At 48.7% G+C, this 17,188-nt stretch overlaps 1 protein-coding gene across 1 annotated transcript; it reads left to right on the plus strand.

Moving 5' to 3' along the window:
* The first annotated feature begins 14,540 nt into the window (after positions 1 to 14,540).
* LOC148296455 (uncharacterized) lies at positions 14,541 to 15,002 on the plus strand. The gene has a single exon (XM_088248531.1). The coding sequence runs from the start codon at positions 14,541 to 14,543 to the stop codon at positions 15,000 to 15,002; it is 462 nt and encodes a 153-aa protein (XP_088104657.1).
* The last annotated feature ends 2,186 nt before the right edge of the window (positions 15,003 to 17,188 follow it).

The following is a 17,188-nucleotide window of genomic DNA, read 5'->3' on the forward strand; positions in this document are numbered from 1 at the left end:
ACAGCCGGCAAGGCGTTTCTCGACCGAGGTACAGCTTAGGGTAAAGGGGGAGATTGAACGGCTCCTTAAAGCCGACTTCATACGAACGGCCAGGTACGTTGAATGGCTGGCCAACATTGTACCAGTCTTGAAAAGGTCTGGGGCTTTGAGGGTTTGCACCGATTACCGAAATCTGAACCTCGCGACCCCCAAAGACGAATATCCCATGCCTATGTCGGATCTCCTGGTGGACGGAGCCGCAAAGCACGAACTCTTGTCTTTTATGGACGGCCATGCGGGTTACAACCAGATTTTTGTGGCCGAGGAAGATGTTCATAAAACAGCGTTCAGGTGTCCAGGAGCAATCGGAACCTACGAGTGGGTGGTCATGCCATTCGGCCTAAAAAAATACCGGCGCAACATATCAGAGAGCCATGAACCTTATTTTCCACGACCTTGTAGGTCGAACCGTTGAAGTCTACATCGACGATGTGGTTGTAAAGTCCCCGTCCAGAGCTGACCACGTAGGACATCTTCGACAGGCTTTTGACCGGATGCGAGCGCACGTCCTAAAAATGAACCCGAAGAAATGTGCTTTTGGTGTCACCGCCGGGAATTTCCTCGGTTTCTTGGTTCACCAACGAGGAATCGAGGTAGATAAAAATAAGGCTACGGCCATTATGGCGGCCCCTCCGCCGAGGACTAAGAAGGAGCTGCAGTCCTTCCTCGGTAAGGTGAACTTCTTACGACGCTTCATATCTAATCTGGCGGGAAAAATTCGGCCGTTGTCTCCCTTGCTCAAACTCAAAGACACCGAGCGGTTCGTATGGGGAGCAGAGCATCAGGCAGCCCTCGACGACATCAAGAAATATTTGTCCCAGCCGCCGGTCCTGATGCCGCCGAAAAGGGGGAAACCATTGAGGCTTTACATTTCGGCTTCGGAGGGTTCTATCGGCTGTCTGCTGGCTCAGAACAACGAGTCTGGGCGAGAACAAGCAGTGCACTATCTGAGCCGCACCCTCAACACGGCCGAATTGAACTATTCGCCGATCGAAAAACTATGCCTAGCCCTCTATTTCGCGGCCACCAAGTTGCGGTATTATATGCTTCCTTCGGTTCTTCAGATCATTTCTAAAACCGATCTCATCAAATATATGCTTACCCGGCCGATCATCCGCGGTCGAATTGGGAAATGGATGATGGCATTGTCCGAATTTACCTTTCAATACGTGGCTCAGAAATCGGTCAAGGGTCAGGCTTTGGCTGATTTTCTGGCTCATCACCCGGCCCAGGGACAAGAAGAGGAGTTGGAAGTCGAGATCGGTATGGCCCGCATGGAAAAGAATTTTTGGACCATGTTCTTTGACAGTTCCAGCACCGAGGCCAGGTCAGGAGCCGGAGTTGTGATTGAATCTCCTCAAGAGCAGAAGTGGCAGTTTGCTTTCCAACTCGATTTCAAATGCACTAATAATCAAGCTGAGTACGAAGCACTCATCATTGGTCTCAAGATTTTAAGAGAAATGAAGGCAACACGTGTTTTGGTCTACGACAACTCTCAGCTGGTGATTAACCAGCTAACTGGGGAATACCAATGTACGAGTGAGAATTTGGCCGTATATTATGTAACGGCCCTCAACACGGCCGATGGATTTTCTAGAATTTCTTTTGTTCATATACCGCGCGCCGAAAACGGCGAGGCCAATGAGATGGCCCAGGTAGCGTCTGGCGTAAACATCCCAAGCACTGACCGCGATCGTGTGATAAGAATCGAGAGACGCACCTTGCCAGCCTTGACCGAGCGAGGAATGACAGCGCAAGTGTTTTCGGCCGACATCACCGACGAGATCGACACGGCCGAAGCCGATTGACGCTACCCCATAGTGAAGTATCTACGTAACCCTTCTGGCAGCCATGAAAGGACTACGCAGTTCCAAGCTCGGTGTTATTTGATTTATCAGAATGAGCTGTACCGAAAGGGATCAGACGGTTTGTTGCTCCTATGTCCTAGCGCCAAGGACATCAAGGTCATCATGAGTGAGTCTCACGAGGGGATTGGTGGTGCTCATCAGTCTGGGGTCAAGATGAGGTGGTTGGTCTGGAGGCACGGCTATTACTGGCCGACCATTTTGAAAGATTGCATAGAGTATGCAAGGGGATGTATCAAGTGTCAAATCTACGGCCCCATACAAAGGGTATCGGCCGAAGCCTTCCACCCGGTTACCAAACCATGGCCATTCAGAGGATGGGCCGTGGATATCATTGGAAAAATCCATCCGGCCGCGTCCAACCAACACACTTGGATTTTAGTGGCGACCGACTATTTCACCAAATGGGTCGAGGCCGAGTCTTATCGGTCAATATCCAGCGCACAGGTGGTCAAATGTCGATTGGACTACCCACTTGCGCTAATCGGACTCCACTATGCGCAAATTCAGCCTCGATTACTCATTCAGGGACTCTTCCTATAAATACAAGACTCGAGCTACATTCAAAGGGTTCAAACACCAAAACAAGCCTCCCACGGAGCAACTTATTTTCTTCTGTAATGCACTTTCAATATCTTTACTTGCTTTCCTAGGAGTAGTGTTAGGTTGTAAGCAGAATCCATTCATCAATATATCATACGACCCTTGATTTTCAAGGCGCCGGAGCACCATCTCTGTTTGTTCGCTCACTCACCCCATATATCACACGACCGTCGCTCCCTGAGCAGTGCGCCGGAGCACCGCCCAAAACCCACCACCAACACCATCACTCAACGGCCTTGTAGTTCAGGCCGTGAACCTAACAGCCGAGACCAGTTCCTCTCTCGGCTACAATCGTTTGACCAAGAAGACAGATCAAACAGGCGCACCATTCACCCATCCAACGCTCATCGAAACATCAACGCACGGTAAACCGTGCTGGCACCCAAAAGCAGGAAACCCCGTGTTAACGCACATCCCCTCGGCCCGGAACTCCAGGCCGTGAGATTTGCGCGGCAGACACTTTTGGCACGCCCGGTGGGACTTTTGTCAAAAACTTATGGTGGAAACCAGGGCACAGGCAAAGCTCAAAAACAAAGCAGTCGAAATGACTTCTGAGACCCCTGAGTCCACCTCACCAATCACAAGTATCGAGGCCGAGCATACGGACGGGGTCTCGGCCGGCGTTCCAGTAACGACGGATCGCACGGCCGAATCCATGCAGGAACAGGCAGTGGTCGAGGAACTGATGTCCAAGCAGGCTTACAGGATAGAAACATCCTTCATGGCCGCGATGGACAGGTTTTCCTCAGAACTGCGAACGCTCTTTCAAGAAAGGATGCCGGTGGCCTCACCTGCCACGCCTCCCAGAACAGGACCGAGGAACCAAGAGCGCGATAGAATCGAGCCTTATGGCGAAAGCAGCAGCCTCGGCGTCTCGGCCCATACCCAAGCATCCGGCTACGGCCAGCATTCTCTGCCACCAACAAACAGTTGGGGGCAATCCCAGCCCGTTTGGATGAATTCCGGACCAACCTACTCGGCGGAGACAGCGCGCGGACCGCTCCATGCTTTGGCCGTATCACTAGGGCACGGCAGCTTCACACATCCCGCAGTTCACCCGCTCGACTCAGTTCATACTGCCGCCGTCCATACCCATCCTGGCCCAAGCAACGCATCCGCAGTAACGACACAATAGTACGGTCAGGGGGGCCTGATCGTCTCACCACCTCTGCAGGCGTCGTCGTGTCCATTGGGCTCCCACCTTCACTATGGTTCGGCCGTCCCAGCAACAACGCATATGCACGCTGGTCAAACCTACGGTGCTCATCTAGCATCGACCAGCTCGGTCATCCCGGCTGAGCCTTTTGTTCAAACGGCCCAACAGGCAAGGCCTCAGAACGAGGTGCCACCGGCCACACGGCCGTTTGCAGCCCAACAGGAGGCACCACCTCAAGGGATCCGGCTCGAAGACGTCCGGCGGATGATCGAAGACGGCTTAGCTCAGAGGCGGCCGGACATGCCAAGATACACGAGGCCGTATCCGCCAGAAATTGACCGAACCCTCATTCCCCGGAACTATTGATTGCTAGAGTTCATGCTTTTCTCCGGGGATGGGCATACCTCGTCCATTGAACACATCGGCCGTTTCACGGCCCAGTGTGGAGAGGCCGATTCGGACGCTCAGAGACTCCGACTTTTTGTTCATTCGTTGACCGGTGCGGCATTTTCGTGGTTTATAAACCTTCCGCCGAACTCAATAAGGGATTGGTCTAATATGGAAAGGGTGTTCCACGAACATTTCTACTAGACCAATCGAGAAATTACGGTCGCCGAGTTGGCAAGGATGAGCCAAGCATCGGACGAGTCACCTCGCGAGTACCTACAGCGGTTCAAAACATGTAGGAATTGGTGCCGCACGAACCTACCAGAGAGGGAGTTCGTCAAGATGGCCGAGGAAGGATTGGAATTCGAATACCGGAAGAAATTCCAAGGGATCGAATTTCGGGACATGCATGACCTGACCAACAAGGTGGACAGATATGCGTCCCTGTTGAAAGAGGAGATGCAGAAGAAAACGGCCTCAAAGGGAACCTATTATAGGAATCCCATCGTCAGCTACGCCGAAGCAGATGGCTCCGCAGAGGCCGAGGGCGATGAGGTCGAGATGAGCTCGGCCGAAGTCAGCATAGACAAACCCTTCGTTTGCAGAGGGCTCGTTAAAACTGACAACAGCCGCACAAAGATCCCCGACGCCAAGTTCGCGACCCGGGAAACGAAGGCGTACACTTTTGACTTAACAAGGGCCGAAGCTATCTTCGACCTGCTGGTGGCCGAGGAGTTCGCAGTTCGGCAAAAGGAAAGGAGCCTTTGGCCGAACTCGGGCCAGCCCTTTGCGAATGATGCAGGTGTAAGATCGGCCAACCCGGGCCGCAGGAGAACAAGAGGAAGGCCGCCGAGCCATCTCAAACGGCCGCAAGAAGATTCGGTGGTCAGTACGGTCGACAGCCGACCAACAGAGCTGTTTTCAGCCGACTAGGGCCACAAAACCGCAGCGCCTCAGCCAGTCGCGAAGAAGAGGCTCCCCCAAGATCGGTAAAAACGTTCAAACCCCCAGTCATGAAGGATGACCGTTGGTACCATGCACGGCCGGGGGGCAGGACCGAACCATTGACGAAAACCCAGCTGAGGAGAATGCAGAGGCAGGTTCAGCAGGCCAGGATGCAGACGAACGAGGTCGCGGGCTTCAAACGCCAAAAGAAAGTGGCGACGGTTGGCAGGCTGTCATCCGAGCCGGTTGTCTCCCCAGCCGTAAGAGCAGTCGGCACCAGGCCTTTGAGGGCGTGGCGCCCTAGGCACGACGAAAGTCCCCGTGGGTCGCCGGCTATTTCAACCCAGCCAAAGGCCGCGGTCGCGGAAGGAACGGACGAGGGTGTCGTCGACATCTACCACGGGAAGGATCCCCCTTTTTCAGCCAACGGTCTATCCTTACTCAAAGAATTCCATAAAGACCATTCGGCCGTGGATCTATACGGTATGACCCCTGAGAACCAAGAAATCGTGGAGTTGGCCCTCAAGAACACAAAGGCAGAAGCACTCCTCATCACCAGCGGTTCTGACTCGGCCATTAAGGCCGTATACCAAGCAAACAGGGAGTCCAGGGCAAGAGGCCTGCCGAGTTACCAGCCCAACCTCGACGGATTAGAGGCCAAAGTTCCTTTCAGCAGGGATGATTTGGATTATCTCCGCCGGTACTTCACTGTGACGCCGACGGATACGTTCTTTGGTTTGACGACCGAGGAAAAGGGCCGAATGAGCCGCCTAGACGATTACCTAGCCGCCATGGACGTATTGGCAGAGGCCAGACGGACCTTCAAAGTGGAGGTCGAAACCTCAGAATCCCCCGCTGTCAAGGCATCCATAACCGATAGTGCGGGGGCTGTAAAGCTGATGGACGAGGGTTTCGGAGATCCTCTCTTCGGACACGAGGCCGAGGACGACCCCACAATGGGAATCTCCGATGAAGAATATGAGGGAATCCTCGGGATGGTCGAGGAAACAACTCTCACTAAAAACGTCTTTGAGACCAAAGAGGAAGCCGGTAGGGGAAACCCGCAGGGGCCGGAGGAAGTTGGCATCAACATGGTCCTGGTGATGCCATTCGAGTTTTCGGCCCCGAGAGGGCAGACCAGCGGTTTAGAGGATGACGTGCCCGAGGAGCAATTTGATCAAAGGCCAAAAACTAAGGAGGAATTGCTGGCCGTTGCGTTTAACGAGGTAATACCAAGAGACGAGCCGAACAAATACCGGCACTTGAAGCCGTTGTATATCTCGGCTAACATAGAGGGCGTGCCCATATCCAAGGTCTTCGTTGACTGTGGGGCGACGGTCAATATCCTTCCCTTTTCATTAATGAGAAAGTTGGACAAGTCGAAGGAGGACCTCATCCCCAGCGACGTGGTCATGAGTAGCTTTGTCGGCGATAAGTCAAAAACCATTGGCGTATTGCCCTTGAAGATTACCGTGGCCGATCAGACGAGGGTCGCGGCCTTCTACGTGGTCGAATCAAGCGTCGACTACAACGTGTTACTCGGCCGTGATTGGAACCATAAATCTGGGTGTATACCATCTTCCCTTTTCCAACTGTTATTTTTCTGGGACGGCCAAAAGGTGTCCATACACCCGGCCGACGAAAAACCATTCGAGGCCAACGCCGTCCAAGCTCGAATTTACCAGGATTCTGACAGCTTGAGATGTTGGTTCACCAGCTATCCAGGCAATAAATGCGTCTCCACGGCCAGAGGTTCAGAACCCACGATTGAGCGCGGCGGCAGAGATTCACCAGGATTTCTGGGGTCTCATCACCATACTTCACTATCCCAAATGTCGATTGGACTACCCACTTGCGCTAATCGGACTCCACTATGCGCAAATTCAGCCTCGATTACTCATTCAGGGACTCTTCTTATAAATACAAGACTCGAGCTACATTCAAAGGGTTCAAACACCAAAACAAGCCTCCCACGGAGCAACTTATTTTCTTCTGTAATGCACTTTCAATATCTTTACTTGCTTTCCTAGGAGTAGTGTTAGGTTGTAAGCAGAATCCATTCATCAATATATCATACGACCCTTGATTTTCAAGGCGCCGGAGCACCATCTCTGTTTGTTCGTTCACTCACCCCATATATCACACGACCGTCGCTCCCTGAGCAGCGCGCCGGAGCATCGCCCAAAACCCACCACCAACACCACCACTCGACGGCCTTGTAGTTCAGGCCGTGAACCTAACAGCCGAGACCAGTTCCTCTCTCGGCTACAATCGTTTGACTAGGAAGACAGATCAAACAGGCGCACCATTCACCCATCCAACACTCACCAAGACATCAACGCACGGTAAACCGTGCTGGCACGCCCGCGCACAACCGCACCGCACCCAAAAGCAGGAAACCCCGTGTTAACGCACATCCCCTCGGCCCGGAACTCCCGGCCGTGAGATTTGCGCGGCAGACAGCAGTGCATCATACAAACAAAATCTTGTTAAGGAGACTAACCCTGGATTGTAAGGCATCAGGAAAATCTGTTCACCATCTGTCTTTTGAAGTCGATTGGCTACCCAACATGATCTGTCAGTTAATATCCCAAAGTTGGCACTAATTGTAGCAGGGTCGATAAGGCCAACCATGTTCACCATATTTGCAGCTTTCAAATTATCAAATAGGCACCTAAATATATGAAATGATCACATGACTGTTTTGTCATCCTCAAAATGTAGGGCTCTCACATCAAGAGCCTTTGCTCTTGACCTTGGGAAAGCAAGCTTGGATCAAAATTGGGGATGATTTGGGATAGCTGAGTCAGCAAAATTTCCCTCTCGGGGGGTTGGCTTAATTTCTCCTTCTCCTTGATGAATGGAAGGATATGATGCCGCATTAGTGTAGACTTGAAATCCTTCCATTTCTTGGCAGCAGAAGATAACACCAGTTTCTTCCTGTTTGGGCCTCAAATTGGCACGCCCAGTCCAGAGACAAAAAGCCCACATCATTTTTCAGGGCGCCTGTTTGGACCTAAAAATGATACCCTCAGCCCATCGATGTGCCCAGCCCATTATCAAATAAACAGGCCAAGACTGTACATTCGAGCCCAACGAAGGAAGCCCAAAATATTGAAACCGCATAGATGACCTGGGCCTTGAAAAAAACCCAAATTGGGCTGGAGACCAAAAGCGGGCTTGGCAGATTCGTTAAAATTGAAGAAAGAAGAAGAAGCCCAAAGGAACTCACGTGACTTACCTAACTTTGAAAAGTCAAAAATTACAACTAAAGTCACTGAGAGAAGTTATAGGGATTCATGAATACGCACCTGCAGAAAATTTCTCCAGTCTTTTACAGACAGAGGAAGTAGATCAAAATCCTTTTATATATATATAAATATATAATAGAAAATTCGACAGGCACTATTCTCAAAGGATACGCAGACTATGTTTTCTAAAAAGAAAGATAAGCAGGAAACAAGGAGTTGCTGGAATGGAAAATCACACTCACCATCACGGTTTGAAAAGCAGTTGAATTGGAAGAAAAGTATGGCACCCCATCCAAATTCATGGAAATGATCACTTCAGGAACTGATTGTTGAGGGCTTACATGCCAGAAAATGGATAGAACTCCCTTTCTTTTTCCTTTTAAACTAAAGATCTTTTGAGATTGTTTGCCGCCCAATATTAAAAGAATCAAAACTCCCGCTCTCAAAAGCATTTCTTATAAATACAGGAGAGAGTGAACAGAAAAAAAAACCCAACAATCAACACAACCAAAAACTCAGTCAAAAGACAAACACTCAAAATGATCACTTGATCTCAGAAAATCTTCAAACAAGATTCAAACAGACCCAGAGTCTAAAACATTTCAATTTCAAAAGCTTCACAACAAGCTTGCAGAATCATATTGCTTTTCCCTGCAAAGACAGTTAGAACACTGTTTCTTACTCGAATCCCAGTTCACAAACCAGCAAAACGAGATTTCTCTCGTTACAAATTTGGTTCAGCAAAGCCAAAGCAAGCAGAGTTTGAGTTTTCACGAATACGAAAACCTCAACAAATTTATGGAGAGCCCTAACTAAGCAGAACAGGTACCACAGTACAGTTCCAGCTTAAGTCCGACCACTTCTGCCCCTTTCAGACTGGAGAAATCCCAGTTCTGCCCATCCAAAAGCCTTCCAGGGCTTGAAATAGATTAAAGCTCTGCCAAACTCAAGCTTTGGTATCGATTTGCAGCTGAAGCCTAGCAATTGAAGTTGTTGAAAGTCTAGTCCAGCACAGGCATACCCAGTCCAACCCAGAACAGAGGCATCTACCCAGACAGAAATGGAAGCATAGCCTTCTTTTTGTCTTTTTATAGTCAGTTTTTCCTTTTTGAGCTTTGTAAAGGGGAGTTCTGTCTGAAAGTGGTTCACTTTGTTATCATTTATTCTAGCCAGAACTACCAGTTTTATGCTGAGAAAATTATGAAGTCTTTACCAGTCTAAGGCATAGAAAAGAACTTACTTGGGAGATGTTCCTCACCCAAATTCACAATCGTTTGTTCAAAATCAATAGCTTGGGGTGCAAGTTATTTTTACTCTCAAGTCTGTTAGAATTGAAAAATTGCTAACAGTGGCACGTTCGACACACAAAGAAAGTTAATTTATTGACCAACCATGGTCTTTGGATTAATGGGGAACTTTACCCTACCATCACAGGAAACAAATCAAAACGGGTGAACAATTTGCCACGCCCAGTGGGACTTCTCAGACTCTTAATATTTTAAAAGTATATGTATATTGGAAGTTCTAGCCAGAATCCACGTCGCACAATGGAACGAGACCAAGCAGTTTTCCGAGAAGGACCAGAATCAGAAGAAAACGATGCTAGACAATCAGCCCATGGCAGTACTGGAAGCAGACGTTCCAGAACTGGTTCCAGGAGGTTGAATCAGATACAGGAAGATGTATTCCAGCAGGAGGCTACAACACAAAGAAGCTAGGATTCTTTGAATAATATAACAGCCATGATGCAATGGCAAGTGAACAGGCAGTTCAGGAAAGACCGTGAGGTCGCCATGGCTAGAATTCCAAACCCTGATGTTGTGGTTCCGCAGCTAGACCTTCCCTATGGTCCTCCACCATGACTAGCATGGCCATATCAAGAGAATCCTCTTATTGCACAGATAGCTGGAATACCAGGACCTGAAGAAATCCAAGCTGGACAGAGGGGAGGAGCCCCTCTCGCCCAAGAACATGAGGCTCCAGCTAGGGCAGAAGGTCCTGCACCAGTTCAGGTTCCCAAGAATAAGCCAGAACCACCTGTTCCACAACCTGTGGCCCCACGAGACCAACCCCTGCCACTTCTGCCTGAGGCACCAGCTGTGCTACCCTACAGACCTAGAAGAATGGACCCTAATCCATTTCCTCCACTAGCAAGGGGCAGGAGAGGCAGAGGGGGAATTAACCCTTTTGCCAACAATGACAGGAACAGACCTGGGGCAAACCGGAGGAACCATCCAGAGGTTGAAGAAGAGGAAGAACACAGGGAAGAAGCTCTGCCCCGACCATACAGAGTGGAGCACAGGTTTGATCATGACCAGCCAGAACAGGGACGGAATCCACATCTTGTCAATGCTTTGAATGAGATGGGGGCATTGCAGAGAATGATCAGGGAGATGATGGAGCTGGAAGCCAGAAGAGGAGAAAGGCCTACCTACAGAAAGCCGTACCCAGCTTATATAGACCAGATTCCTCTACCCCCAGGTTTCAAAGTACCAAACTTCACCTTGTTTAACGGAGAAGATCCTCATGCTTCATCGGTTGAACACATAGGCAGAAAGGCACTTCATTCAAATGGCTCAAACCTCCCTAAAGATTTCTCTGAGGAAGAGGTTTGATGGGATGCTGTTCGGAGATTTGGCAGAACTTGCGGACAAAGCATCCAAATATGAGGAGCTCCTCAGGGAAGAACAGTAGAAGAGAAACTCTTCCAAAGGCACGTACTACAAGACCCCTTCTTCAATTCATCTCATTGAGGTAGAATCTGAAGAAGATATAGAAGACTCAGAGGAAAGAGAGATTGCAGTGGCAGAAATGGCAAAGTTAAAACATCCCATTAGCTGCAAAGCTCTTACAAAGCCACTAAAGGACCAGAAGCCGCCACCATTCATAGGAGGATTTGTTCCAAACAAACCGACACAAAACAAAGTCTATTCCTTCGATCTAACCAAAGTTGATGCTCTGTTTGATGAGATGCTGTCACAGAAAGCAATAGAGACACCTCATAAGCTGCCCAAACCAGAAGAGCTTAAGAGCAGACAGTATTGCAGATGGCACAATTCCTGGAATCATTCCACCAATAGTTGTGTTGTTTTTTAGAGATGTCATACAAGAAGGAATAACGGCACGAAGATTGAAACTGGTAGAAAAACCTCCCTCAGTTACGACAGATCATTTTCCCCAGCCTCAAGTCAACATGGTCAACCTAAATTGGCCAGAAAGAAGGGGAAATAAACCAGCAGCAGAAGCCAACTCCAGCAGGAGCAGGAGAGGGCGACCGTCTCGGCTGGGGTAGTACTATGCAGCAAGTGCAGGTGTGAAAGTGAGTTAGAAGTAATTATAGACAGGCAAAACCAGCCTACATCCAGCGTGTTTGACCGAATTGGATCATCGAACCAGCAAGGCCTAGCTCCGACCCCCTCTAGAGATAGAGCTAGACAGAGGGATTACCTTAGGCCAGCCCAGCACAACAGAAGAATGCCAGAGCAACCCAAGAAGGAAATACCAATGAGGATGCCCGAAAATGACAAGCCTTTGGCAACTATCGTAGAAGGAAGATGGTATTCCGTTGGAAAAAGCGGCAGACCAACTCTGGAGCTAACCATAACTCAGAAAAGAAGAGTTCAGAGGCAATATTGCACCTTCCTTAGGAACAGGAAAGACGCACAGGTACTGCCAGAAGAAGAGAGAATCCAGGAATAACTCCTCAGGCAGAACAAACAGAATGTCAACCACAAGACCTGATAAAGACAGAATCTCCAGGCAAGCCCTCCATCCATTCGACCTCATCCCCAGTCAATCATCCTGAACTCCCACAAGTACAAGCTGGACCTGAACCTATTCTAAAAGAAGGACAACAAGACTGGACTGAAGAAAATGAGGAAGAGCAGTTAGACTATGAGCCATCTGCAAAGGACCAAACTGGGTTCCTCGAAACAGAGGAACAAGAAGACTGAACAGAAGAGATGGAATATGATGGAGGATTAGATGAAGAAACCGAGGCTTTTGGTGCAGAATTGGAGAACTTATTACAGGGTGATCTAGGCATTAACATGGTGTTCATCTTATCGGAAAAATTCAGGGCAGCGGAAGGACAAGGAAGCACTCTGGAGGGAGACGTATTCTCACAAGAAAGCTTCGAGTGCAAGCTGGCAGAAGTAGAAGAGGCGCTAGAACAGCAACCACCTGCTGCCAAAACAGGTGGAACTGCCATGAAACCAGTAGCAGAACAACTCTGTTTCTCCAAACCAACCAAGGAAATGGCTAACCACCTCAGACCTCTATTTATAGCTGCAAACTTTGGAGGTATTCCTATTTCTAAAGATGGGCAGAACAGAGAAGGATCTAATTCCAACACGCCTGACTATCACCAACTTTGCTGGGGGCATCACTAAGACTCATGGAATCCTAGACGTGGATGTCATAGTTGGAACCAAAAAGCTAAAAATTGCATTCTTTGTGGTAGACACCACTTCTACTACCTACAATGCATTGCTTGGAAGGGACTAGATTCACCAAAGCCTCTGCGTTCCCTCTACTCTACACCAACAGCTAGCCCTTTGGAATGAAGAAGGTTACATGGAGATAGTAGACGCCGATCCACGGCCATTTCTGCCTTCTGCCATGTGTTTTGAAGCAAGGTATTATCATGACGACCTTGGTCCTTTCACATTCTTTGGAGTCAACCAGAACGGCCGCCCTCACGGTGTCACAGCCCAAAGGCTCATTCAAGATGGTCTGGCCAGTTCTCTAGAAGACTGGAATAGGCCTTTTGTTCTGAACGTCAAGAACTCCGATGTTTAGTCTCAATCAACAGGAAAAGGATCGAGCTGCAACAATCTGATCCATTACAAAAAGATTGTTGATATACTGGGAAGAAAGGAAACTCATTGCACAGAATCCAGCCGTCAATATGGCAGAATTCATGCATGAGAGCATCGAAGAACAAGAAGAAAGTTTACAGGAGGAAATATTAGACTTCGCACCAGCAGCACTAAATGACTCCTTACCAGAAGTGGAAGATCCATTACAGGAGATAAATCTAGGGACAGAAGAGGATCCAAGACCTACTTTCATCAGTGCACTACTAGAAGAGCCACTCAGAAGTGAAATCATCGCACTCTTGCATGATTTTAGAGATTGTTTTGCTTGGCATTATCAAGAAATGCCTGGATTGGACAGAAAATTGGTAGAACACAAGCTGCCTATCAAAGAAGGCTACCTTCCAGTCAAATAGGCCAGAAGAAGAATGTCCATGGAGACAGAACTAAAAGTCAAAGAAGAGATAGAAAGGTTGCTTAAAGCAGGATTCATCAGGGCGGCCATTTACACTTGATTGGTTAGACAATATTGTCCCGGTTTTGAAAAGAAAGACAGGGGCAGTAAGGATCTGTGTGGATTACAGGAATCTAAATGAAGCATCCCCCAAGGATGAATATCCTATGCCAATGACAGATATGCTAGTAGATGGAGCTGCTCACCACCAAATGCTATCTTTCATGGACGACAACGCAGGATATAATCAGATCATGGTGGCAGAAGAAGACAGCCTTCATGTGTCCAGGACATCTAGGTTCTTTTGAATACACTGTAATGCCTTTTGGCTTAAGAAACGCAAGAGCCACGTATCAAAGAGCAATGAATTCTGTTTTCCATGATATGATAGGACACTCTCTAGAAGTATATATAGATGATGTGGTGATTAAATCTCCGGAAGCAGAAAATCATGTATCAAACCTAAGAAAGGCATTCCTAAGAATGAGACAACATAAATTGAAAATGAATCCGAAAAAATGTGTTTTTGGAGTACAGGCGGGGAACTTCTTGGGATTTTTGGTACACCAGAGAGGCATAGAAATTGACAAAAATAAAGCAAAGTCCATCATAGACGCTCAACCACCTCGGAACAAGAAAGAGTTGCAGAGTCTTCTAGGAAAAATTAACTTTCTAAGAAGATTCATATCCAATTCTGCGGGAAAAATTCAGCCTTTTTCTTCCTTGTTAAGACTAAAACAGGAATAGACTTTCAAGTGGGAGGAGCAACACCAGCAGGCTTTTGAAGAAATCAAGCACTACCTCTCGAATCCGCCAGTTTTGTCCCCACCAAAGAAAGGCAGACCACTCAAGCTCTATGTATCCGCATCAGAAATGTCCGTTGGAAGCTTATTAGCTCAAGATAACAAGGAAGGGAAGGAAGGGAAGGAACAAGCAGTCTACTATTTGAGCTGAACTCTGACAGAGGTGGAAAGAAATTACTCTGCGATTGAAAGGCTTTGTCTAACCTTGTACTTTACTACCATGAAACTCAGAGACTACATGCTGCCATTTACCACTTATATCATTGCCAAGACGGACCTAATCAAATACATGCTAACAAGGCCAATGTTGAGAGGCAGAATTGGGAAATGGACTCTGGCTCTGACAGAATTTGCTTTCAGATATGTCCCTCAGAAAGCTGTCAAGGGACAAGCTGTAGCAGATTTCCTAGCCGATCATCCAAGAGAAGAAATTGAAAATATGGATTCTTTGAAAATATGGATCCTTAACAATCCCATTTATTCGATTCATCTCACACCTTGGAAGCTGTACTTTGATGGATCAAAAAATGACTTAGCTTCCGGAGCAGGGATTGTTCTAGAGGAACCTTTGGGGATTAGACACTGCTATTCCTTCCAGTTAGATTTCCAATGCACCAACAACAGAGCTGAATATGAAGCTCTAATCATCGGCCTCGAAATGTTGGTAGAACTCGGAGTCTAGTTTGTAGAAATCCTAGGAGATTCTATGCTTGTTTTAAAGCAGATTGCCGGAGAATACAAATGTTTGAACCCTTCTCTAGCTGTCTATTTAGTAGCAGCCAGGAATCTTTTGACAGAATTCAGGGAAGCCATTTGTATTCCTGTTGCTATGTGAGAATGTCTATGTCAGAATTCTTGTGAGAATGTCGTGATTAGACGTAGACATTCTCACAAGAATTCTGACAGCTTGAGATATTAGTTCACCAGCTATCAAGGCCATAAATGCGTCTCCACGGCCAGAAGCTTAGAACCCACGATCAAGAGCGGCGGCCGAGATTCAGCAGGATTTATGGGGTCACACCACCATACTTCACGTTCCCAAATGTCGATTGGACTGCCCACTTACTCTAATCAGGCTTCACTATGCAGATTTTCAGCCTCGATTACTCCTCCAGGAACTCTTCCTATAAATACAAGGCTCGAGCTACATTCAAAGGGTTCAACACCAAAACAAAGCCTCCCACGGAGCAACTTATTTTTTCCTGTAATGCACTTTCAATATCTTTACTTGCTTTCCTAGGAGTAGTGTTAGACTGTAAGGAAAATTCATTCATCAATATATCATACGACCATTGATTTTCAAGGCGCCGGAGCACCATCCTTGTTGTTCGTTTACTCACCCCATATATCACACGACCGTCGCTCCCTGAGCAACACGCCGGAGCACCGCCCAAAACCCACCACCAACACCATCACTCAAACGGCCTTGTAGTTCAGGCCATGAACCTAACAGCCGAGACCAGTTCCTCTCTCGGCTACAATCGTTTGATTAGAAGATGAGTTCAAACAGGCGCACCACTTATCCATCCAACACTCATCAACACCTCGACGCACGGTAGACCGTGCTGGCACGCCCGCGCACAACCGCACCGCACCCAAAAGCAGGAAACCGCGTGTCAACACATATCCCCTCGGCCCGGAACTCCAGGCCGTGAGATTTGCGCGGCAGACACATTTGGCACGCCCGGTGGGATACTGGTAAAAAATTTATGGTGGAAACTAGGGCACAGGCAAAGCTCAAAAACAAAGCAGTCGAAATGACTTCTGAGACTCCTGAGTCCGCCTCACCAATCACAACTACCGAGACCGAACGTGCGGTCGGGATCTCGGCCAGCATTCCAGTAACGACGGATCGCACGCCGAGTCCCTGCAGGAACAAGCAGTAGTGGAGGAACTGATGTCCAAGCAGGCCTACAGGATAGAAACATCCTTCATGGCCGCGATGGACAGGTTCTCCTCAGAACTGCGAACGCTTTTTCAGGAGAGGATGCCGGTAGCCTCGCCCGCAACACCTCCCAGAGCCGGACCGAGGAGCCAAGAGCACGAGAGAATCGAGCCTTACGGCGAAAGCAGCAGCCTCGGCGTCTCGGCCCACACCCGAGCATCAGGCTACGGCCAGCATTATTTGCCACCGACAAACAGCCGGGGGCAGTCCCAGCCCACGTGGGCAAATTTCGGACCAATCTATCCAGCAAAAACAGCATGCGGCCCACTCCATGTTTTAGCCAAAGTGTTCGGACGGAGTAGCCCTGCAATGTCTACGGCCGGGAAATTCAGCCCAACCCATACCTCGGCCGATCAGGCGCAGTCCGACCAGAACGACGTAAGTAGGGAGTCACCACAACCATGCGATCAGAATGGCTCAGCCGCGGCGCCACTACACAAATACGCGAGCCGGCCATTCCAACGACAACGCAAACACACCTAGGTTCCCATTATGATGCAGATCAGCGGAACCGGGTGACCGTACCTCGATGGCCAGCGGACCGAGCTTATCTCGGCCTAACCTACGGCGTCTCTCTAAAACTACCCGGCTTGGTCACAACGGCCGAGCCCGTTGCTCAAACGGCCCGTTGAAAGACGGTTTAACACAGGGGGAGCTGGGGGCACCAGGTTACCCAAGGCCGTGCCTATCAGGGGGACCTAGCGATTGGCACAATTTATTCCCTAAAGTTTTCTGGGCACGCCGCGCTTCAAAAAACTCGGCTGTGGGCGCATCTCCTTATGTCTTGGCCGACGGCCATGACACTAATAAACTAGTAAAGCCGAAGGTTCGTTTCCTTCAAGTTATCGGGCGACGTGGCCGAAGGAAGAAGGATTACTCACAGATGACGCTCGGGAATTCAGAAAATCCAAAAGAGTCGAGAC

This window comes from Prunus avium, chromosome 2 (assembly GCF_965620075.1).
Source record: "Prunus avium chromosome 2, drPruAviu1.hap1.1, whole genome shotgun sequence".
NCBI lineage: Eukaryota > Viridiplantae > Streptophyta > Magnoliopsida > Rosales > Rosaceae > Prunus > Prunus avium.

What these genes read in the sequence shown, in the direction of transcription:
- LOC148296455 (XM_088248531.1), top strand. Translation starts at nt 14,541, where the DNA reads ATGAAACTCAGAGACTACATGCTGCCATTTACCACTTATATCATTGCC.